Genomic DNA, 20,662 nt, shown 5'->3' on the forward strand with positions numbered 1-20,662 from the left:
CCTCCTGAGTATCACTGAAGTGACATTAATTGTTGATATGGGTATCTGGTACAGTAAGATTGGTACCATTAATGTTATTCTAACAGTCTCAAACCATGATTGTTTTTGTAAAGTTGATTAACTTTTTGTAGACACTTAGTACTCATTACTGATGTGATATATTCATAATTAATGCAAATACATGTACTTTATGAACTCACTAAAAATTACTAGAAAGATCTGTCTGGAAAGATAATATACAATTGTATGTGAAGAATAAGATACATTTTTAAGTAGTGAAGGACTAAAACAGATAATGTTGACATGACACACATGTATATAATTCCAAGTACTTTAATTTAAAACAGAGTATATTATATCCGTGTTGAAGACCGTACTTTGACCTATAATGGTTTCTTTTACAAATTGTGACTTGGATGGAGAGTTTGTCTCATTGGCATTCATACCGCATCTTCTTATATCTTTATATATATATATGATAAAATTGATTGAAAATAAGATTCAGTGGTTAGAGACTTATTTTGTACTTATTGCTTGCTACATATATACCATTTATTTTTTTGCATCTTGTAAAAATTCCATCTATCATGACTGCATATCAAATGTGAATAGTAAGTTAGTCATTTTGAAATGATTATTCCTGATTTTATCAAAATTTTTAATTTGAAAATCCAAGAATTGACATAAATAATAAATGTTTTTTCTCATGGTCAGATACCCTGAGCAACTGTTTTTTTTTTGTATATTTTGTGTTCGAAATTTTTTTTGGGGGGGATGAGTTGCCAACAAAAGCTCTGAGGTTGTTTGTTTACAAAAAATGTTCTTGTGTTATTCATGGTGGATAAAAGTACCTAAGTATGACTAAGATTAATAAAGTCATATTATATTTAATGTAATAAACCACAATTATTATCGTTTGTGATGTACTTTTGTTTGATGTAAAGGCCAAGAAAAAGACAAACTTATTTTGACAGGTTTATTGTTTTATTTCTGTTGGAACTTTGGATGTACTTGATTTTTCTGCAGGTTAGAAATTATTTACTAGTAAAATTAGTTAACTGATTATTTGTACATAGACTTCCTAGCTAGTAGATTATCTTCCCTGTATCTTCAGGTTCCTCATAATTTTACTGGTTAATTTTTATGGAAAATAAAGTAAATCTCTCATTAATTCAAATATTTAATTTAAAAAAGTAGGAAATAAAACTTTCTGAAATATAATTTAAAAAAAATTTGAAAATTTTATTTTATTTATTTTTTATTTACATTAAACTTCAGTAGACTGATCACACTCCCACTGTGACAGCTTTCATAAGAAATATAATTCATTTTATTTTATATCATTCAACAACAGATATTCATTTCATTGCAGATTGTCAAATGCAATTTCTTATGTGCAACTGTGTTGTATAAGTGTAACAAATATATACTTTAAATTATACACATGCATGACATGTCAAATTCATTTTACCATGTTTTACTGCATGTGTATTTTATGTGTAAACACTATTGGAAATGTGTGATTGTGTGATAAGTATGATTGTGAAAGTATGAAAATAATTAAACATGTATAAGAAATGAGAGGTATGAAGTTTATGAAAAAAAGTGAGAAAAAAGAAAATGCATCAATATCAATTCATCTGATACTCAAGCAGGAAGGAATTTTGAGGAATTTTGTAGTATTATACGCAGAATTGAAGTAGAAGTGGATATGCACAGTTCCCTCTTATAACTGAATTCATCAAACTGTCAATTATCTTGTGTTTTAAATTTTATGAAAATGACAAAAACAAAACATAGTGTAACTGAGTCTAAAACATTTAAATATTTTAGAGGCTCAAAGATGCATGAGTTTTAATTTAATATAGGTTAGCAGTAAATTATTATATAATATTTCAAATTTAAATTATGATTACATGCCTATATGTGAATTGATTCATGTTAGGATTTATAATTAAGTTACAGCAGGCGCCTCTTATCAAAGCTTCTTTTAGAATTACACTAATGATGTCAAATTAAATTTATAAATGAGGAAAATTTAGGTCAGTTCAGGAAAGTAATTTACGGTTAACAGACTATGAAGCTGTAGGTGTTTGTCCTCTGTAAATTAATTGTCACTAAAATCAACCTTCCCCTTAAAAATGGGGGTAAAAAATTTAGCAACAGAAGGTAACTATTTAAATCTCTAAAAATTTGTTTGGAATGACACAGTTTGTTTACTTTATTAAAGATAGGATTTTTTTCTATTTGTGTTACACTTTAATAGTTGAATAACAACTGCTCACACACATGTTAATGTCATATGTCATCTTAGTTTTCTCCTTGGAGAGAAAATATACCCATAATTCACAGTTTTATACCCTATAAAATTTATACAGAAGATAATTGTTCAGCTTGATTTATGGAACCTCATTTGCATAGGATAGTTTATGGTGACAAAAATAAGGACATATCTACTTGATATAAAGGGCAGCCATAAAAGTAGTTCATGTAAGGGCATGTTGGAAGTTAAAGGAACATTTATACTTTTATAGCTTGCAATCAATCAATGTATATCAGTTTATAGGTATAGCAAACTTGAAGAAATAAAGAGTCCAAGAGTGGAATAAAAAGTATGGTCATTTAAATAATTTGATGTGGGTCAGTTTAAAATTACTAAACTAAAAAAAATATATAGAAATACAGAATTTGATGCATAATGCCATTTACGACAATTGGTGATCTTTAAATATTTTTTTATTTTAAAGAAAATCATTTAACCAAAAGCAGTATTTTTGTATTAGCCTACCCCTTGTCAAATTGCAACCATAGTTGACCATGGTTACCATTACTAACAATAGATAACCATGGTTAAAACCATGGTTGGATGTGCTTTACACCATGGTCAACTAATGTTTTCCACTTTTGTGAAGATGGTTGACCAGGCTGAAATCTCAAGTGGTTGACTATGGTCAATTTGACAACCATGGTTTTCTACCTTTATCAGACCATCTAACCATGGTTGGAAAGTGCACTATGTCCTCTGGTTAAAAAATAATCAACAATATAAATAATCAGTTATCACCTTCGAATAGATGAAAAATCTAGAGGAATCCTATCTCCATCACCCCTTAAAAAATTTAAATGCCAGGATGTCCGGATCTGAGAATGACTGGGATAATTTGTTAAGCTTTTGTTTAGAAATAGCAACCTACTTCAAAATTTTAGTCTTTTACCTTTTAGGAAATTTTAATAGTTGTCAATAAAATAAAAACTCCATTCAAGGAATAAAATAAAAACTCCATTCAAGGAATAAAATAAAAACTCCATTCAAGACTTTAAAGTCTCAGCTGTAAAAACTTCTTAAAATCAGCATGACTTCTTTAGGAAAAACAACAAGACTCAGTTTGACAATAGGTCATTCACTGTTTATTTTTAAGGTTATTATCTTGAGCATCTTTGAAGTTATGATATTTTCTATGGTATTTAAGTGTTCAGGTTTTTTTTGACAGTTTTGAAGAAAAAAAGCCTGTTATTTGTCAGTTAAATTAGCTAGATAAAGTTTAGATAGTTGTACACCCTATAATTAATTAAGGCTTACGTTTAAGTCAAATCAGTGCAGAAAGCTTTACATCCGATCTTCACCGACTTATCAAGTTACCATTGTAGGAAATTATAAACAAGGTTAAAAAAATCTCTGCTTCAAGGTTAAGATTCATATAGGTGTGATACATAATAAATATGTATTATGAAAAGTTTTCTTTTTTACAGTGTATAACCTTGAACCTCCAAGGAATGAATCATTAAAATGTATGGCTGTAAATTCATTGAGACAGTCATGATGTCATAGCGAGGCTCTCTACTAATTACTTTTTGGAGCTTCTTTAAACATTATTATATTGTACACAAAAAACTTGCAGATATTCTTGACTACCATTATTTGTACATGTAGTTGAGATGACAGATTATTATTTACATTTTCTCTGCCATAATTTCCAACTCTTCACCAACCAGACCACAACAAAACTTGTACACATGCACTGTGTCTTTCTGTCATTTCTACATGTTCAAATCTTAGTTGGATTTTAACCTGTGCCGATAAAAAGAATCTTGAGGACACACAGTTGAGTAATTTTGTATGTTTTTATGCCCCGTCTACGATAGTAGAGGGGCATTATGTTTTCTGGTCTGTGGCTCTGTTCGTCCGTCCGTCCGTCCGTCTGTGGTTCCGTTCGTCCGTCCAGGTTAAAGTTTTAGGTCAAGGTAGTTTTTGATGAAGCTGAAGTCCAATCAACTTGAAACTTAGTACACTTGTTGCTTATGAGATGATCTTTCTAATTTTTAAGCCAAATTAGACTTTTGACCCCAATTTCACGGTCCACTGAACATAGAAAATGAAAGTGGGAGTTTAGGTTAAAGTTTTTGGTCATGGTAGTTTTTGATGAAGCTGAAGTCCAATCAACTTGAAACTTAGTACACTTGTTGCTTATGATATGATCTTTCTAATTTTAATGCAAATTAAATAATTACCCAATTTCATGGTCCATGGAACATGGAAAAGGATAGTGCGAGTGGGGCATCCGTGTACTTTGGACACATTCTTGTTAATACTTTAAGTTTTACTATAGTCTGAAGATGTGACAACAGGAAGAAAGTTCTGATGTCTTGGATTTGTGATAGTTTTTGACAAAGTTGTTCTGATGTCTTGGATTTGTGATAGTTTTTGACAAAGTTGTTCTGATGTCTTGGATTTGTGATAGTTTTTGACAAAGTTGTTCTGATGTCTTGGATTTGTGATAGTTTTTGACAAAGTTGTTCTGATGTCTTGGATTTGTGATAGTTTTTGACAAAGTTGTTTAACTTCTGTGTGTCTGTAGTCTCATAGGCTAATAGTTTAAACATACATACATACAGAAATCATGAAGTTTGGCAGTCTTCAGAAAATTTCAAGCAGCTTTAAAATTATGTAAGAAAATTGAATTACACCAGTTACTGATTGAACAAACAGTTTAGCATAAAGAGAAATTAAAAACACATTAATAATGAGACAGACATTCCTGCTCTATTGACTTGAAATATTTCGGAGTATTTTTTGTGTAGGTGCGGAAATTATCAGTCAAAAGAGTCGCACTGCAGAGTCTTCCTTTCACAAAAAATCCTTGATTTGTCAATTTTAACCATTTCCTAATATAACTTGATTTCTATAAAAACCATCAAAGGAAAGCTTAGCAGTAAATGCATCCCTGCATTTTACTAGTTTTAATGTTTACTTTTTACTCTTTACTGTTTTTCTGCTCATGGGAAAACATTGCTTTGAATCATTATAATTGAACCAACACAAGTATTATAAGCTCCATGAAATTCAGTAGACCATCGTACGTGTTACCATGAACTTGGAACAAGTAAAATATCAGTTTAACAGCGATGCAATGATATTAAAAATTAACTATTTTTAACTGACTTGTGACGTCAATTGGCAATTTTCTTTTATGTTCAGAAGAAAATAGAAAGCTAATGAAAGGGCTTAGGGGGGGATAGATCTTAGTGTATCATTGTATTCTTTGTTATAAAACATTTAGTGAGATGACATTTTATAACATTACGGTAATGGTTTGTGTAGAATATATATAATTGGGCATGATTGGGAAATTCTTTTTGCTTTTTTTTGCTGCAATGCACATGATGTCATCTTATATGGAGATATTGACCAAAAAACTATACAATTCAGTCTTTAATATCTGGATTATTCTATTGGCGTTTACTATTAGTAAAGTATAGTAATATTTGTTATGTTTCTTTCATTCATAATATTGAACAGGTCAAATTAATAGGAACTGAGGGCTGGAATAATTTATGGGGAGACTTTATTTTGTTCTACCCCTGTGAAATGCTGCTAGGTTGACCATGTTTAACAATGACTGAGCATAAATGTACTAAAAGGTGATAGACGAACTTAAATGATAGTTGAAATTTAAAGATAAAAAAATCATCCAAATACTACATTAAACAGCTGTTGAAATTAGGTGATGTGTGAATGGAAGGCTGGTGTTAATATCATTCGTCATATTTATTAATATAATAATTAACCTTGTGAATGTAAAGTGAGAGTATACTGAATAACACGTGACTGACCTTTCTCTTGATTTTTCTAACCTTTAAAACTATTGTTTTGATGCAGTGAAAGTGTAGTGGTCTAAAATCTTATAAAATTTAGACAAATTAGTCCTTGAGATGGTAAAGAAACTGAAGGCTGAAGAGAATCAAGGTTAAACCTCTGATGTTTACAATGTTCAGATTAAAGAGTCTCCTGTGTTTTTGTAATATTATGTCTTCTGATATAATTGCTAAGCATTACATGTCTTTGTAATACTAGTCTATTTCTAGACCACAGAAAGTATACAGAGCTAAATTAATATAAGAATCATTTATAAGCTAATTATATATAATAATATTTACCTGATATATTTGATGCAACCAAAAGAAAATGTTTGAAGGTGTGGAGGGAAACACATTTAAAAACACCATAAGAATGTCTACCATGGTCAGATGTAGGACCATGGTTACAAAGGTAGAAAAACCATCGTTGTCAGATTGACCATGGTCAACAACTGAGTTTTGAGCTTGGTAAACCATTGTCACAAAAGTGGAAAACCAAACCATAGTTGAAGCACATCCAACCATCATAGTTTTGACCATAGTTATCAATGGTTAGCTAACCATGGTTCCATTTTGACAGCGGTACACAAACACACAAGACAGTGAACACACAAGACAGTGACTCTGATGCTCTCCAAAAATTAAGTGCTGTTCCTGCTTTGCTTAAGTGGTACTTATTGTGTTGTTTTAAATCCTGTTTGTGGTTTTTGATCTAAGAAAATTGTGTTCATTTTTCACATTTTTATAGCATTGATCAATTTGTTTAGTTGACAGTGAATTATTTTTGAATAAAGCAAAGTTTGCAGTAAAATTATAAATTATGTTAGCAAAAATTATATTATTGAAAATTTTCCAATATACATTATTTACCAAAAAGGTTTCAATCAAAGTGTTTTTACTCAATAGGAAATTATTACTTAATTCCAAGATGATATAAAAAAAATCTTAATTTCCTATGTATGAGTTTTTGTCTGATTTCATTATAAATCAAAAATCTATATAGTTCTGTCTTCACAATGCAGTTTTTTTCTACTTGTATATCTGACACACGCTAGAGGTGTTCATCAATGTTTAATATTCATTATAAAAACTGACGAAGCCTGAATCCTGGAGGTGATCATTCTTCATTGGTTCTATCAATATTAAACATTGTTGTGGGACATAAACTTATTAAGTCTTGATGGTATCACAGAAAATGTCAACATTGAAACTAGGGCTTAAATTCATACATGTGTAGATAATGAAGATTTTAGTGATTTCATTATTATCATATTATTTTTATATTCATCATTGATTGGTCGTAGAAACCTAGAATATTAAAACTTTAAAGGGTGTTATAAAGCAAATTGATCTCTCCATGAATTCAGTTATCTCCCTTTGACTATTGACAGTTCCCATTAGGGATTCAATTAAAAAATGTTTTCAATCCCTGGTTTAAAATACTTCCAAGTGGATATACACATCTGGTAAATGTATTTCATTTCTTTTTGGTCATATGGCTCTCCATAGATTTTAAGGAGTTAGTTTCTATAATTGATATAATGTTTCTTATCAGTTAATTATTATTTACCAGTGGGATTTTTTTTTTACTTTTTCATTTAGAAACTTATGGCACTCCATAGATTATTATCAAGGATAGATAAATGTCAGGATGAATTGACATTATATATATATAAATGTGACATTCTTGTCTGAATATTATATTGTAAGTTCTTGTGTCTGAATATCATGTTGTAAGTTCTTGTGTACTGAATTAACACACCTTTATACTTGTATTGAAGAGTGTCAGAACAATATTTTCATTATTTAATTACAAAACATAAAGATTACTTTCTCTATTTTGTTATTTGAGTTGTCAAATGAAATAAGGTATTTTTTGGGGTTATAGTTAATTGGCCTTCTTTTCAAAAATAAATGAGCTTTTTGTTACAGAGCATATATAGATAAATTATTATTTTTAACAAAAGGTCAAAATATTTAAATACTAGAAAGTTTAAATTAGGATTCACATTTTGGTTTACTAGTGCTGGGTCATGTTTGAATCCTGTGTACATATAGGTATACACATTTTATAAAGGATTTTTAGCAAAGTTGCAAAATATTTGTACAGTGCCAGAACTCATTGTGTGTGTTGTATTTTGTACCAGTACTAATGGTACTGTGTTGGAGACATTTTGATGCATTAATTGTGTTGTATTTTAATACCCTGTCGAAGCCAACTGGGGCATTAAGTGTTACCCTTGACTGTTATTTCCCTTGTCTTTTCATCTTTCCATCTTTTTCTCCACCTGTCCCATTTTAGTTTCAGCACTCTTACTTTAGTTTTTCTAATCTGAATTTGAACAGTGAGTCACTTACCATTCTAGAGTTATGCCCCTTTTTAACCTTTTAAATTGGAAAGCTTCAGCAAGGGCATTCACATCCTTCATTTATATACGTGAACACTACCAGAGATAGCTTATTACATTAGTATGTGTTGTATTTTGTATTGGTATACTGTGAGTGCAAGAGTCAGACCTGAAAGCAATTTTTCTTTTAACACTACCAGAGACAGTTTGACCCATTAGTGTGTGTATTTTGTATTGATCTGTACTTATTATTGATTGGTAAATAAATCACAAATCATAACAAGGAAAACCTCCCAGGAGACTTACTTGTTCCGTAAAACAGATAATTCAAATTGTCAAGCTATTACAATACTCTTAAAGGGAGGCCAGAAGGTTGGAAAACAAACATTATTTGTAGAGCTGACATAGAGAACTTTGTATATTGGTATATTGGGCTAAAGTTCTATGAAGTATTACAGTGTTGACTATTGACTGTGGCATAATGGTTAAATGTGCCCGGTCTTAAAGGAAGAGTTTGACTGTGTGTTTATTAAGAATGGGAAAGTGACACATCTTCACACTTTGAAATTTGAAGGTGTTTATAATTAGCAAGCATTTGACAGTATTAACAACTTGCAAGCATTTGACGGTATTAACAACTTGCAAGCATTTGAAAGTCAGTTTACCAGTGTCTTTTGCATTTGACAGTGTTTAACATTGGCAAGCATTTGAAATCAGTTTACCTTAGTGTCTTTTGCATTTGACAGTGTTTAACATTGGCAAGCATTTGAAAGTCAGTTTACCAGTGTCTTTTGCATTTGACAGTGTTTAACATTGGCAAGCATTTGAAAGTCAGTTTACCAGTGTCTTTTGCATTTGACAGTGTTTAACATTGGCAAGCATTTGAAAGTCAGTTTACCAGTGTCTTTTGCATTTGACAGTATTAACAACTTGCAAGCATTTGAAAGTCAGTTTACCAGTGTCTTTTGCATTTGACAGTGTTTAACATTGGCAAGCATTGAACTTAGGATACGGTTCTTAACCATTGTCATGCATTTGACAGTGTTTACCATTAGGAAGCAGCTGACAGTGTTACTAGTTAGCAAGCATTTGCCAGTGTTTACTATTGGCAAGATATTTAGATTTTTAGGAGCCTCTTGTTATAATAATACTCTCTCACTCACTCACTGGGCACACAAAATAACAAGGTTTTTTTTTTGCCACAAATTATCCATTGCTTATATAATATATTATATATGATCTTAGGTTATGTTAGGGATAGTTTTATAATCACACTTCAATGTATTACATGTCTGTCTCAGTTACTGTTAGTGTCATCATGATTATATCTAATTGTGAACTTTATTTGTTTCCATGTAACAACATGTTACTAGTTACAATGAGAAATATTCTTGCAATTTCAAGTGCAATCAAGTTGGGTTTTTTTCATGGTTTTATGTGGGTGGAGTAAAAAGAAGGAAATCTTTCCAGAAATCTTCATTTAGATTGATCATTGCATTCGTTTTCATACTCACTCTGTTATAACTCCCACTCTGTGACAACTACACATAAGAGTTCAAAATATTAAGAGCAGCGATACTATAATGTTTTACTGTTTTATATAACAGACAGGGCAGCGATACTATAATGTATTACTGTTTTATATAACAGACAGGGCAGAGATACTATAATATATTACTGTTTTATATAACAGACAGGGTGCAATTAGGGCTTATTTGGCAAATTTAATGTTACTTTCAATAAAATTATCAATAAATTCAATAATCTCCAAATACGTGTATCTGAAGTTGCATTTCAAAACTAAAAACATATTTTTAGAATCCATATCAAATGATCCAATATAGTTACATAAGTAAAGACACTTATAAGTGTTTTGATACAAATATATTTACTAAGTGGTTGTTTTTTATTCAAGTTTTGGACGAAAAAATATGAGTGAAATAAAGTCTTTCAAATCTTTGGGCTTTTCATTATGTTTTTTGAAAACTTTCAGTTTTACCTTCATACAAATCTGTTAATAGTTTTTATGCAAAAATTATGTTTTGTAGAAGTTCATTTTTATGTCTAAAGGTCCTTAGGGGACCTCCTGGTAGTGAAGTTGATTTAGATATATACTAAGACCTTGGATGTATTTAACATTTTATGACATGATTACTTTAAAGTGACTTATGCAATGTAAAGCAAATAAAAAGCGAGGATAAAATATGTTGATAATATTGAATTTCTGTATCATTGTAATTGTTGAATGAAGAACAGCTTGGTACTGTGTTGTTCTTTATCTGAGAATAAATATATCACAAAATTTTTTTATGACAAGACAAAGATAGATAGGGGATTATAAACACACAAAAGTGATGAAAAATCACTTACCATATAAATATCTTCACTTAATCTTACTAAATGTAGTCTGCTCATTTTTTCTTTTATATCTCTGTCAATTTTCAAAAAAAAATCATTTATAAGCAACAAACTGTTGTCAAGAAGTTAGGACAAATCACACCATCATTCCTCTGAAGATTTATACCACATTATGTACAAAGAGTTCACTTTTTTTCTGGGTTTTATAAAAAAAAAAAAATTAAGTAACCGTAGATGGCCTTATTTTACAGTATCTTTGCTAATGTGTGTTTTCAACAGCTTTTTATTTTAGGCTTTTCTTTTAAGTTGTTTGCTCAAGCTTAAGGTGAAATCTTTTTATTAAAGCCTATCCTTTATTATAGTGATTCAATCAAGCTTATACGACAGCTTTTAACATGGTTCAAACATCTTTACAGATTTGACCTGGATAGAAACATATACATCTTTTTGTAGGAAAACAAAAAGAAGCCCTTTTTCTGCATCTAGTGTCTAAAGACAAAAAAACAATTACATCTTACTTTAGAACTAACTCCTTTTTTTTTTGCTTCACCCCTTCCATAAGTTTGGAGCTTTTTGCCTGACCTTTCTAATCATTTCAGCCCTTTCAACACTTCCTTGCTCTATTTCCACAAGGTTTTTGAATTATTGACCCATGAGGATCTGGCAAGGTCAGCTGTTCTATTTCTTTTTCCTAAATCCCCAATAATTTGTTTTAAAGATTTATGACAATGAAATAACAAGACTTCAATTCTACAACTTTTGACTGAAATGATCTCTAGTGTTCTTTTTTTAACCTGTGAGTAGTTGTACAATTGTATTTCTCCTCATTCTCTCCCCTCATCAAGTCTTCTTTAAAGTTTAGAAAAATAATTCTTTTCCACTTTTATAATTAAGTGACTGTAATCCTGTGCATTTATGGTCACAATACTGATTTAATTTAAAGCTGTGGCGAGACAAATTTATTACTTGAGACACAGAAAATGTAATTACCTTGTCTTAGATATGGGACATTATCTTGTCTTGTTTATACCCCTGATTCTAGTGACATACATTTTATTAAGATAGACAGTCCTTGAGATTATAACATTGCTATATCTTTTCTGTCAAAGTAGATTGTGACAAAGAGCAGCTGAAATTCTTAATGTTTCAGTGGAATGATGGCAAAGTCAACAGCATCTTAATCATAAGCAATTGCTTGGCATCATTATCAACAAATATAATTATGTCAAAGCAGATTGTTGTCCCACATCATTTGAAGCCATTGTAGTGATTTTTAACATGTCAGTAGAATTTATCAATTGGTAAAAAATAGTCTGGAGTGAAATCTGTTCACGGCCTCTTTTCGAAGTTAAATGGAATCAATTTTGTTTATTTGAATAAAGTCTTTCTAAAGACATCCTTTTTTAGTGATTAAAACTTTATATGCATTGATGATGTTTATATGTTTTAAGTCATTGTTGTTGTTTTTGTACATTAACTTATATATTTAAGGTACCAAATTATGTGTATGCGTAGAATCAAACTAATCAACTCAAAAAGACTATGTTATTGAAAATTACTGAAATTGTGTATGGTGTATGAATCTGTCTGTGCTAAAAATAGGTTAAATTATAATTATGGACAAAGGAAGATAACTCCAATTCAAAATATTGCCTAATGCATACTTCTTGCCGTATAATGTAAATGCAATGTTTATCTGTCAGTGCTCAACATTTTGTTGTGGTTGTTGGATTGGTCTATCCCTGACTATGGTTGTTGGATTGGTCTATCCCTGACTATGGTTGTTGGATTGGTCTATCCCTGACTAGTCACCTTCTCTCTTTATATATATTAAAACAACAGCACAGGAAAAAGTATCAAATGTATTTAAGGAATGACTGTAATTTTTATGAAGAAATAACATAAAAAATTTGGTGCACACTGAATAACGTGCGTAGCGGGTTATTTAACAGTGTGCACCAATTTTTTTTATGTTATTTCGAATAGACAGAAAAAATATAACAGTCATTTCTTATAATTTAATTCTAAATTCAATTTTAAACCGTAGAAGACCATGAAAACACGTTGATGACGTCACAGTCACATGACTATCACATGTCAGCCAATCAGAAGATCAGAAGACGCGTTACATCCAAAATTACATTATATGTAGTTATTTATATCATGAACATGAGACCATTACTGGTGGGTAGAGTTCTGTGTTTATATTTATCCATTGTTTTTTTAGTACTTTCCTTACCCTGACAGTTCTATACTTATATCTTTTTATCTATTTCAGTACTATGGTTCCCCTGACAGTTCTATGAAACAATCTGCCAGAGAACAGAAAAGACGACCAAAGCCAAAAGATGGATCCTTACTGGTGTGTGGTGTCTGTGGAGACAAGGCACTTGGATATAACTTTGATGCCATAACTTGTGAATCGTGCAAGGCATTCTTCAGGCGTAATGCTCTCAAAACGAAGGTATTTTATCATTCACTGTAATTTTTCAGCTAAAATTGAAGCACTATTTAATTTATTAGGAATACAACATAATAAAACCATGATATTTTATTTAAATGAAGTCACTTCTAAAGGGAATAAAATAGAAATATATTGTTTGGTCAGAAAGGATTTTAAACTTATGCTTCAAGGGAGGGTCTCCATATGTCTGTTTGGTCTCATAAACATTTTGTTTGACTTTTCCCAGGAACTGCAAAATCTGGGCTTTTAATATTTGGTATGAAGCTTTAGTTATAATGCATTATTGCTGTGATGCTTTTTCACAATCATGGATTATCAACTTTCTGTTCACTAAAAACTTAAATTTTTTATAATCAAATAGAATAAACTGAGATTGATGAAGTCTATGAATAATAAAATGTAAGCTCATACTGTAGTGATCTATGCTGAGATGTAAAAATGTCCATGTGTTCATTTGAGAGAAAAAAAAGAGAAAGTTTTCTAGTGACAAAACATGAAAACATTATATTTACTCCAAACCATTACAGCATTCTTCCTTCAGCCATCTATTCTTATAAGCTAATTGAGGTGTCAGTGCCAGGGACAATTACGTAACAACCACACACCGTGCACACAATGATGGAATATCCATATAATCAATCTCAATTCTATTTTCTTTTGATTATAAAGAGAATTTATGAATAGAAAGTTACAGTAAATACCCAGTAGGTTTACACCGAAATTCAATAGAAAGGATTTAATAGACATTTCAGTTCTTGTTGTGATAAGAAGTTTAATGAATATGGTGAAAAAGGGATTTTCGTAAGCTGAAAACATGAAATTTAATGTATAATCCTGACATTGTCATTTTATATTTTCACTAAAAAGATTATCAAATGGATACAATGAAACCCGGGGAATAAGTCAGTGAGACAGCAACCCTATGAAACTAACCAAAGACATCTAAACATCTTTTATAAATGAGTTTGAGTTGAGGGACATACTTTGAATTGAAGTACCTTTTAAATGACATTGCTTCAAAAATGTCAGCTGTTGACAATATCATCAGATCAACAATAAGTTGAATTTTGATTCAAATGAGAAAATTTTATAGTTTATAGTTTAAAGTTCCAATTAGTTTTTGACAAACATATGTGAATGTATCTGTGCATCTGTTATACATAACTTATTGTTAGCATTTTCCAATCATCATAATTAACTATGGTAAAATATTCATACTTGGTATTGAGAGATTCCGTTAAAGATATATTTTTTTACTCATTTTATCAATATCTTGTTTGCTGGCTTTATAGCTCTCCTGTACATGTACTGCAGATTTATTAATTTTCTTGGGTACCATTAGTTAAGGAAAATTTATATTTTCATGGATATTCAGTTTCTTAATTTTGCCAAAGTTTGTATTCAAGCTTAAAGAAGATTTGTACTTTTGATTCAAACTGTTCCCACTGAATCTAGGAACATTGGTATCCATTGAATAATAGTGAATTCACAGTTGTACAGATATAGAATGTTTTGTTACACTTTAAGGGCTAATTGATCCAAATATCAAAGTTCTGATCTGGACATTGGTGTTTATATTTCACATTGCTCAAGAAGGAACACCATTCTATTTTCCAAAAAGTTGATGCTATAAAAACATTAACTAATTGTACAAGAATTATTTTAAGATCTAGAGGATATAAATATTTTTTAAAGGGACTTCCTGGCGTTTTATAGCATGTCCTAAGGCTGTATGATGAGATGGATGTTGTGTAAAAAGATGTGTCTTGGGATTGCTCTCAACTTTTTGTTGCATTCTTACATAAACTTTTAATATTTTTATACTCTTTCTATGGGCATAATGTTTTTTCTGTCTGTTCTTCCGTCTGTCTGTCTGTCCATCTGTCCTGCTTCAGGTTAAAAGTTTTTGGTCAAGGTAGTTTTTGATGAAATCAATCCAATAAACTTGAAACTAAGTACAGATGTTCCCTAATATCTGATCCAAATTAGAGTTTTGTCCCCAATTTCATGGTCTACTGAACATAAAAAATGATCGAGACAGTGGGCATTGGTGAACTATGGCTACATTCTTGTTTTTCTCAGTAACAAATAATTATAATTATTAATATTGTTTCACATGTTCTCCTGAGTAAGATGTCACACTAGATGTCAAGTGTGACATGTTTTCAATTGTTTTTTCTCCCTGACTTCCTGTTTGTACAAATACATGTATGTAACGTACAAATACATGTATGTAACGTATGTTGTTTACATGTAATATAACATTGATTCACATCAACTTCTAATCATATTTTCTTTCTATTTGGTACTAAGTTAAAACTTTGTAAACAAAAGCATTTGAATTACCTATTTGATAGCTACAGACATATATGTTTACTCAAAAGTTTTTTTTTTAATCAACTTGCAACAGTTTTATATCAGCTCACATCACTATTTTATAAAACTTGCAACACTTTTTATCATTTGTAATAGAAAGTCCAGTCTATTGTTTTCTGTATGAACAGTTCTGTCAAAATGCCATCGAAGTGTCATAAAATCAAGACATTCCTTTTGGGCAACATGATGTTGATGAAATTTGCCACAATTTAGGCTGAAACAACTGTAATGAACTTCAGATTCATTTCCTGTATTTTCATTCATGGATGAATATGATTTTCTATAGAGGTAGTAAATATTTGGTAAAAGAGGCAAAATTTTTACAGCATATCCAATTTGTTACTTTTTATCATCCTTCCTCAAACTTGTCACTGTATTTCATTGAATCTTTCAAAGAATCTTTACTACCTAATAACATTGTTAATGATTGTCTTTTTGTTTAATGACTCATCCTGCTGACCCCTGTCACTGGATATCATTCAATCTTTCATTTAAACTACCTAATGTCATTGTCAATAATTGTCATTTTGTATCCATAACTTATGCTAACCCTGTCACTGGATTTCATTGAATCTTTCATTAAATCATTACTATCCAATGACATTTGTCAATGATTGTCATTTTGTATTCATGACTTCTGCAAACCAGATCTGTCACTGGATTTCATTAAATCTTTACTTTCCAATGACATTGTCAATGATTGTCATTTTATATCCATAAATCCTGCTAACCCTGTCACTGGATTTCATTGAATCTTTCATTTAAACTACCTTGTGTCATTGTCAATAATTGTCATTTTGTATCCATAACTTCTGCTAACCCTGTCACTGGATTTCATTGAATCTTTCATTAAATCTTTACTACCCAATGACATTGTCAATAATTGTCATTTTGTATCCATGACTCCGGCAAACCAGATCTTTCACTGGATTTCATTGAATATTTCATTAAATCATTACTACCCAATGACATTTGTCAATAATTGTCATTTTGTATCCATGCCTCCTGCAAACCAGATCTTTCACTGGATTTCATTGAATCTTTCATTAAACAATTACTACCCAATGACATTTGTTAATGCTTGTCATTTTGTATCCATGACTCCTGCAAACCAGATCTGTCACTTGATTTCATTAAATCTTTACTATCCAATGACATTGTCAATGATTGTCATTTCATATCCATTAATCCTGCTAACCCTGTCACTGGATTTCATTGAATCTTTCATTTAAACTACCTTATGTCATTGTCAATAATTGTCATTTTGTATCCATGACTTCTGCTAACCCTGTCACTGGATTTCATTGAATCTTTCATTAAATCTTTACTACCCAATGACATTGTCAATAATTGTCATTTTGTATCCATGACTCCTGCCAACCAAATCTTTCACTGGATTTCATTGAATCTTTCATTAAATCATTACTACCCAATGACATTTGTCAATAATTGTCATTTTGTATCCATGCCTCCTGAAAACCAGATTTTTCACTGGATTTCATTGAATCTTTCATTAAATCATTTCAACCCAATGACATTTGTCAATAATTGCCATTTTGTATCCATGCCTCCTGCAATCCAGATCTTTCACTGGATTTCATTGAATCTTTCATTAAATCAATACTCCCAATGACATTGTCAATGATTGTCATTTTGTATCCATGACTCCTGCTAACCCTGTCACTGGATTTCATTAAACCTTTTATTTAAACTACCTTATGTCATTTTAAATAATTGTCATTGCGTATCTACAATTTCTCTTAATATTGTGACAGGATTTTCATAAAAGTTAGTTGCTCAGACTTTAATATCAAATGATTAAAAAAGAATAGAAAGTGAACCCTTTACTAATCAGAACATTTTCTGGGGAGTGTTTTCATCTTTGTACTATTTACATTTGTTACTATGTTTTACCTAAGTAGACATGAGTTGTTGAATAAAGCTTGATTTGTAGTTATTGATGTTGAAGGTTATGGCTAGGTATCTTCTATTAGACTTAAATAACAACATCTTATCTACTAAGTCACATAAACGTTGATTATTGTGCAATACTAATATGTTAACCAAGAAACTGCAGAATGCAACATGGCGTTATAAAACCTTCATTTCCTGGCAGATTTTCAAAAGAAGTTTTTTTTCCTCTATAATTTTGAAAATGTGAAATGTCAGTTTGTAATAAAAACAATTTTCATCAATGGTGTTTTTGTAACTTGCACTATGAATCTGAAGAGGCTCATTACAATAAATGTAATTGATTTTTAATGTTTTCATAATGCATGATTGTATTCAGTTCACAAGACAGATTTATGGAAAGAAATAAGTAACAACAAGAATGTGGTCATAGTACATGGCACTATCATTTTTAACCGAATTTTTGTGACAAAAATGTCAGTTATTGATTTGGGGATGTACGGCGGGTGGCCGGCCGGCTGGGCGGGCGGGCGGGCGGGCGGGCGTCAATCATATGTTGTCCGTGCATTAACTCATGAACCGTTCAACCAAAGCTTTTAAAATTTTAATATGTTATTACTGACAACTATACGAAGGTCAAGTTCAATAATGGCGATTTTGACTTTTACCGTTCAGGAGTTATGGTTCTTGAAAGATTGAAAAATGGAGTTTCCAGTCGTGTCTGTGCATTTACGCATGAACTGTTCTACCAAAGCTTTCCAAATTTTAATATGTTGTTACTGATGACAGAATGGAGGTCAACTTCAATAATGATGATTTTGATTTTTACCGTTCAGGAGTTATGGTTCTTGAAAGATTGATAAATGGAGTTTCCAGTCGTGTCCGTGCATTTATGCATGAACTGTTCTACCAAAGCTTCCGAAATTTTAATATGCTGTTACTGATGACAAAATGGAGGTCAAGTTCAATAATGACGATTTTGACTTTTACCGTTCAGGAGTTATGGTTCTTGAAAGATTGAAAAATGGTGTTTCCCGTCGTGTCCGTGCATTTTCTCATGAACCATTCAACCAAAGCTTTTGAAATTTTAATATGTTGTTACTGATGACAAAATAGAGGTCAAGTTCAATAATGACTATTTTGACTTTTACCGTTCAGGAGTTATGGTTCTTGAAAGATCGTAAAATGGTGTTTCCATTCACATTGTTGCATTTACTCATGAACCATTCAATCTAAGCTTTTTAAATTTTAATATGTTGATACTGATGACAAAATGGAGGTCAAATTTGATATTGACGATTTTCACTTTCACCATTCATCAGTAATGGTTCTTGTGATATTGCACGGACACAAATAAATGTTAATAAATCCGGTTTGCTGTCGTTGTGACAGCCTCTTGTTTTATGTTCAGATCGTGAAATTGCGGTCAAACTCTAATTTGTCTTTAAGTTAAACAACTGATATGATAGGGAACATGTGTACTATAAGTTTCAAGTTAATTGGCCTTCAACTTCATCTAAAAACTACCTTAACCAAAAAATTGAAGCGGGACAGACGTACAAACAAACAAATGCACGGACCTAAAAAAATAATGGCCATAAATGGTGCATAAAAAGCAGCTACATTTTAAAGAAATGCTAGTTTATAATCTAGGGTCCTTGCATTCTTTTTAGCATGAGGTTTTTTGGAGGTTTTTTTTTTGTTCAATTAAAATTATACCCTTAAATTTATCATTGCAAAAAAATTTAGTTTTGGTCATTTTGGAACCATATAGTTAGTTAATCAAGGAATTTGGAGAGATCTCATTTTGTTGTGCTTTGTATTATACTATATGCAATAATGACTATTTAAGTTTTAGATCATATTTTGTTATGCTTAATTGCATAATGTAAATTTGAGGACAAACATTGCAGTTGAGTTGTTATGCTACTAACTTCATACATTATCTAACAAGATCACTTAATTGAAAGACTTTCTGGATGAATTTTGATGATTTCTTTTTATCTATTTCCAGGTATTCACCTGCAGCTTTGATGGAAATTGTAAGTTGGACACACACACACGAAAGTTTTGTTCAGGTTGTCGACTGAAGAAATGCTTTGATATAGGCATGCGTAAAGACTGGATCTTAAGTAAGTACTGTTTTTCGATAATTAGACAGAAAACAATAAACAGACGTGTAGATCTAAAGAGAAGAAAATTAGGACAGAGAAGACATATTAACGAACATGACATAACAAAATTAATCATATTATAAACCTCACACAGTGATACATGATAATTAGGAACAAAAATATAGCATAGTTTTTTACTACCTGAAGATTAAACATATGTTCTTATCTATCTTTTGGTATACCCAAGAAATAAAATCCATACACATTTTTTTTAGACTTTTAGAAAAATAAAAGATTTTTTATGCCATATCATAGATGAATAAATTTAATGCTTCCCCAAGAGAAAACGAAAACGGGATCCATCGGGATCCCAATGCAATCCCGGTGAAATTGTCGGGATAAGCCGGGATAAGCATCTGGAGGCGGGATCCCATTCGGGATAAATATCTGAAACTGGGATCCCATTCGGGATAACTGTCTGAAGCCGGGATTCCAGTCAAGATGAAACGGGATAAATATCGGACACTGGGATCCCAATCGGGGTAACTGTCTGAAGCTGGGATCCCAATCGGAACTGTTTAAAGCCGGGATCCCAATCGGGATGACTGTCTGAAGCTGGGATCCCAGTCTAGTTAAAACGGGAAATTGTATGAACCATATATTATGTTGTTGAAAATATGTAAATGTTTCTGTGGTCGGGTTGTTGTCTCTTTGACACATTCCCCACTTCCATTTTCAATTTTATTTTTATTGGTGTTAATTAACAATGCGTATGACACCAAAGCTGTCAGTTGAAGCCAATCACATTTAAGTGTCACTTAATATTCAGTTTGACAGATATTAATAAGTCAGAAAAATGCCGAGATTTTCGCGATAAAAATGGCAGGGCGGCCGTCCGAGAAATGTCAACGAGTGTTTTGCCAGAAAAGCTTGGGCGTTTCTGTTGTTCCCCAAGT

General features: G+C 31.3%; 1 protein-coding gene across 9 annotated transcripts in view; it reads left to right on the forward strand.

Moving 5' to 3' along the window:
* LOC143073064 (vitamin D3 receptor-like) overlaps window positions 1-20,662 on the forward strand; it is a 158,316-nt gene that overhangs the window by 117,099 nt on the left and 20,555 nt on the right. For all 9 annotated transcript variants that reach the window (XM_076248315.1, XM_076248310.1, XM_076248311.1 and 6 more), the window contains 2 exons: window positions 13,120-13,305; window positions 19,607-19,724. In XM_076248315.1, the coding sequence (XP_076104430.1) occupies window positions 13,120-13,305; window positions 19,607-19,724 (304 nt within the window). The remainder of the gene's footprint in view (window positions 1-13,119; window positions 13,306-19,606; window positions 19,725-20,662) is intronic.

Source organism: Mytilus galloprovincialis, chromosome 4 (assembly GCF_965363235.1).
Source record: "Mytilus galloprovincialis chromosome 4, xbMytGall1.hap1.1, whole genome shotgun sequence".
Classification (NCBI taxonomy): Eukaryota; Metazoa; Mollusca; class Bivalvia; order Mytilida; family Mytilidae; genus Mytilus; species Mytilus galloprovincialis.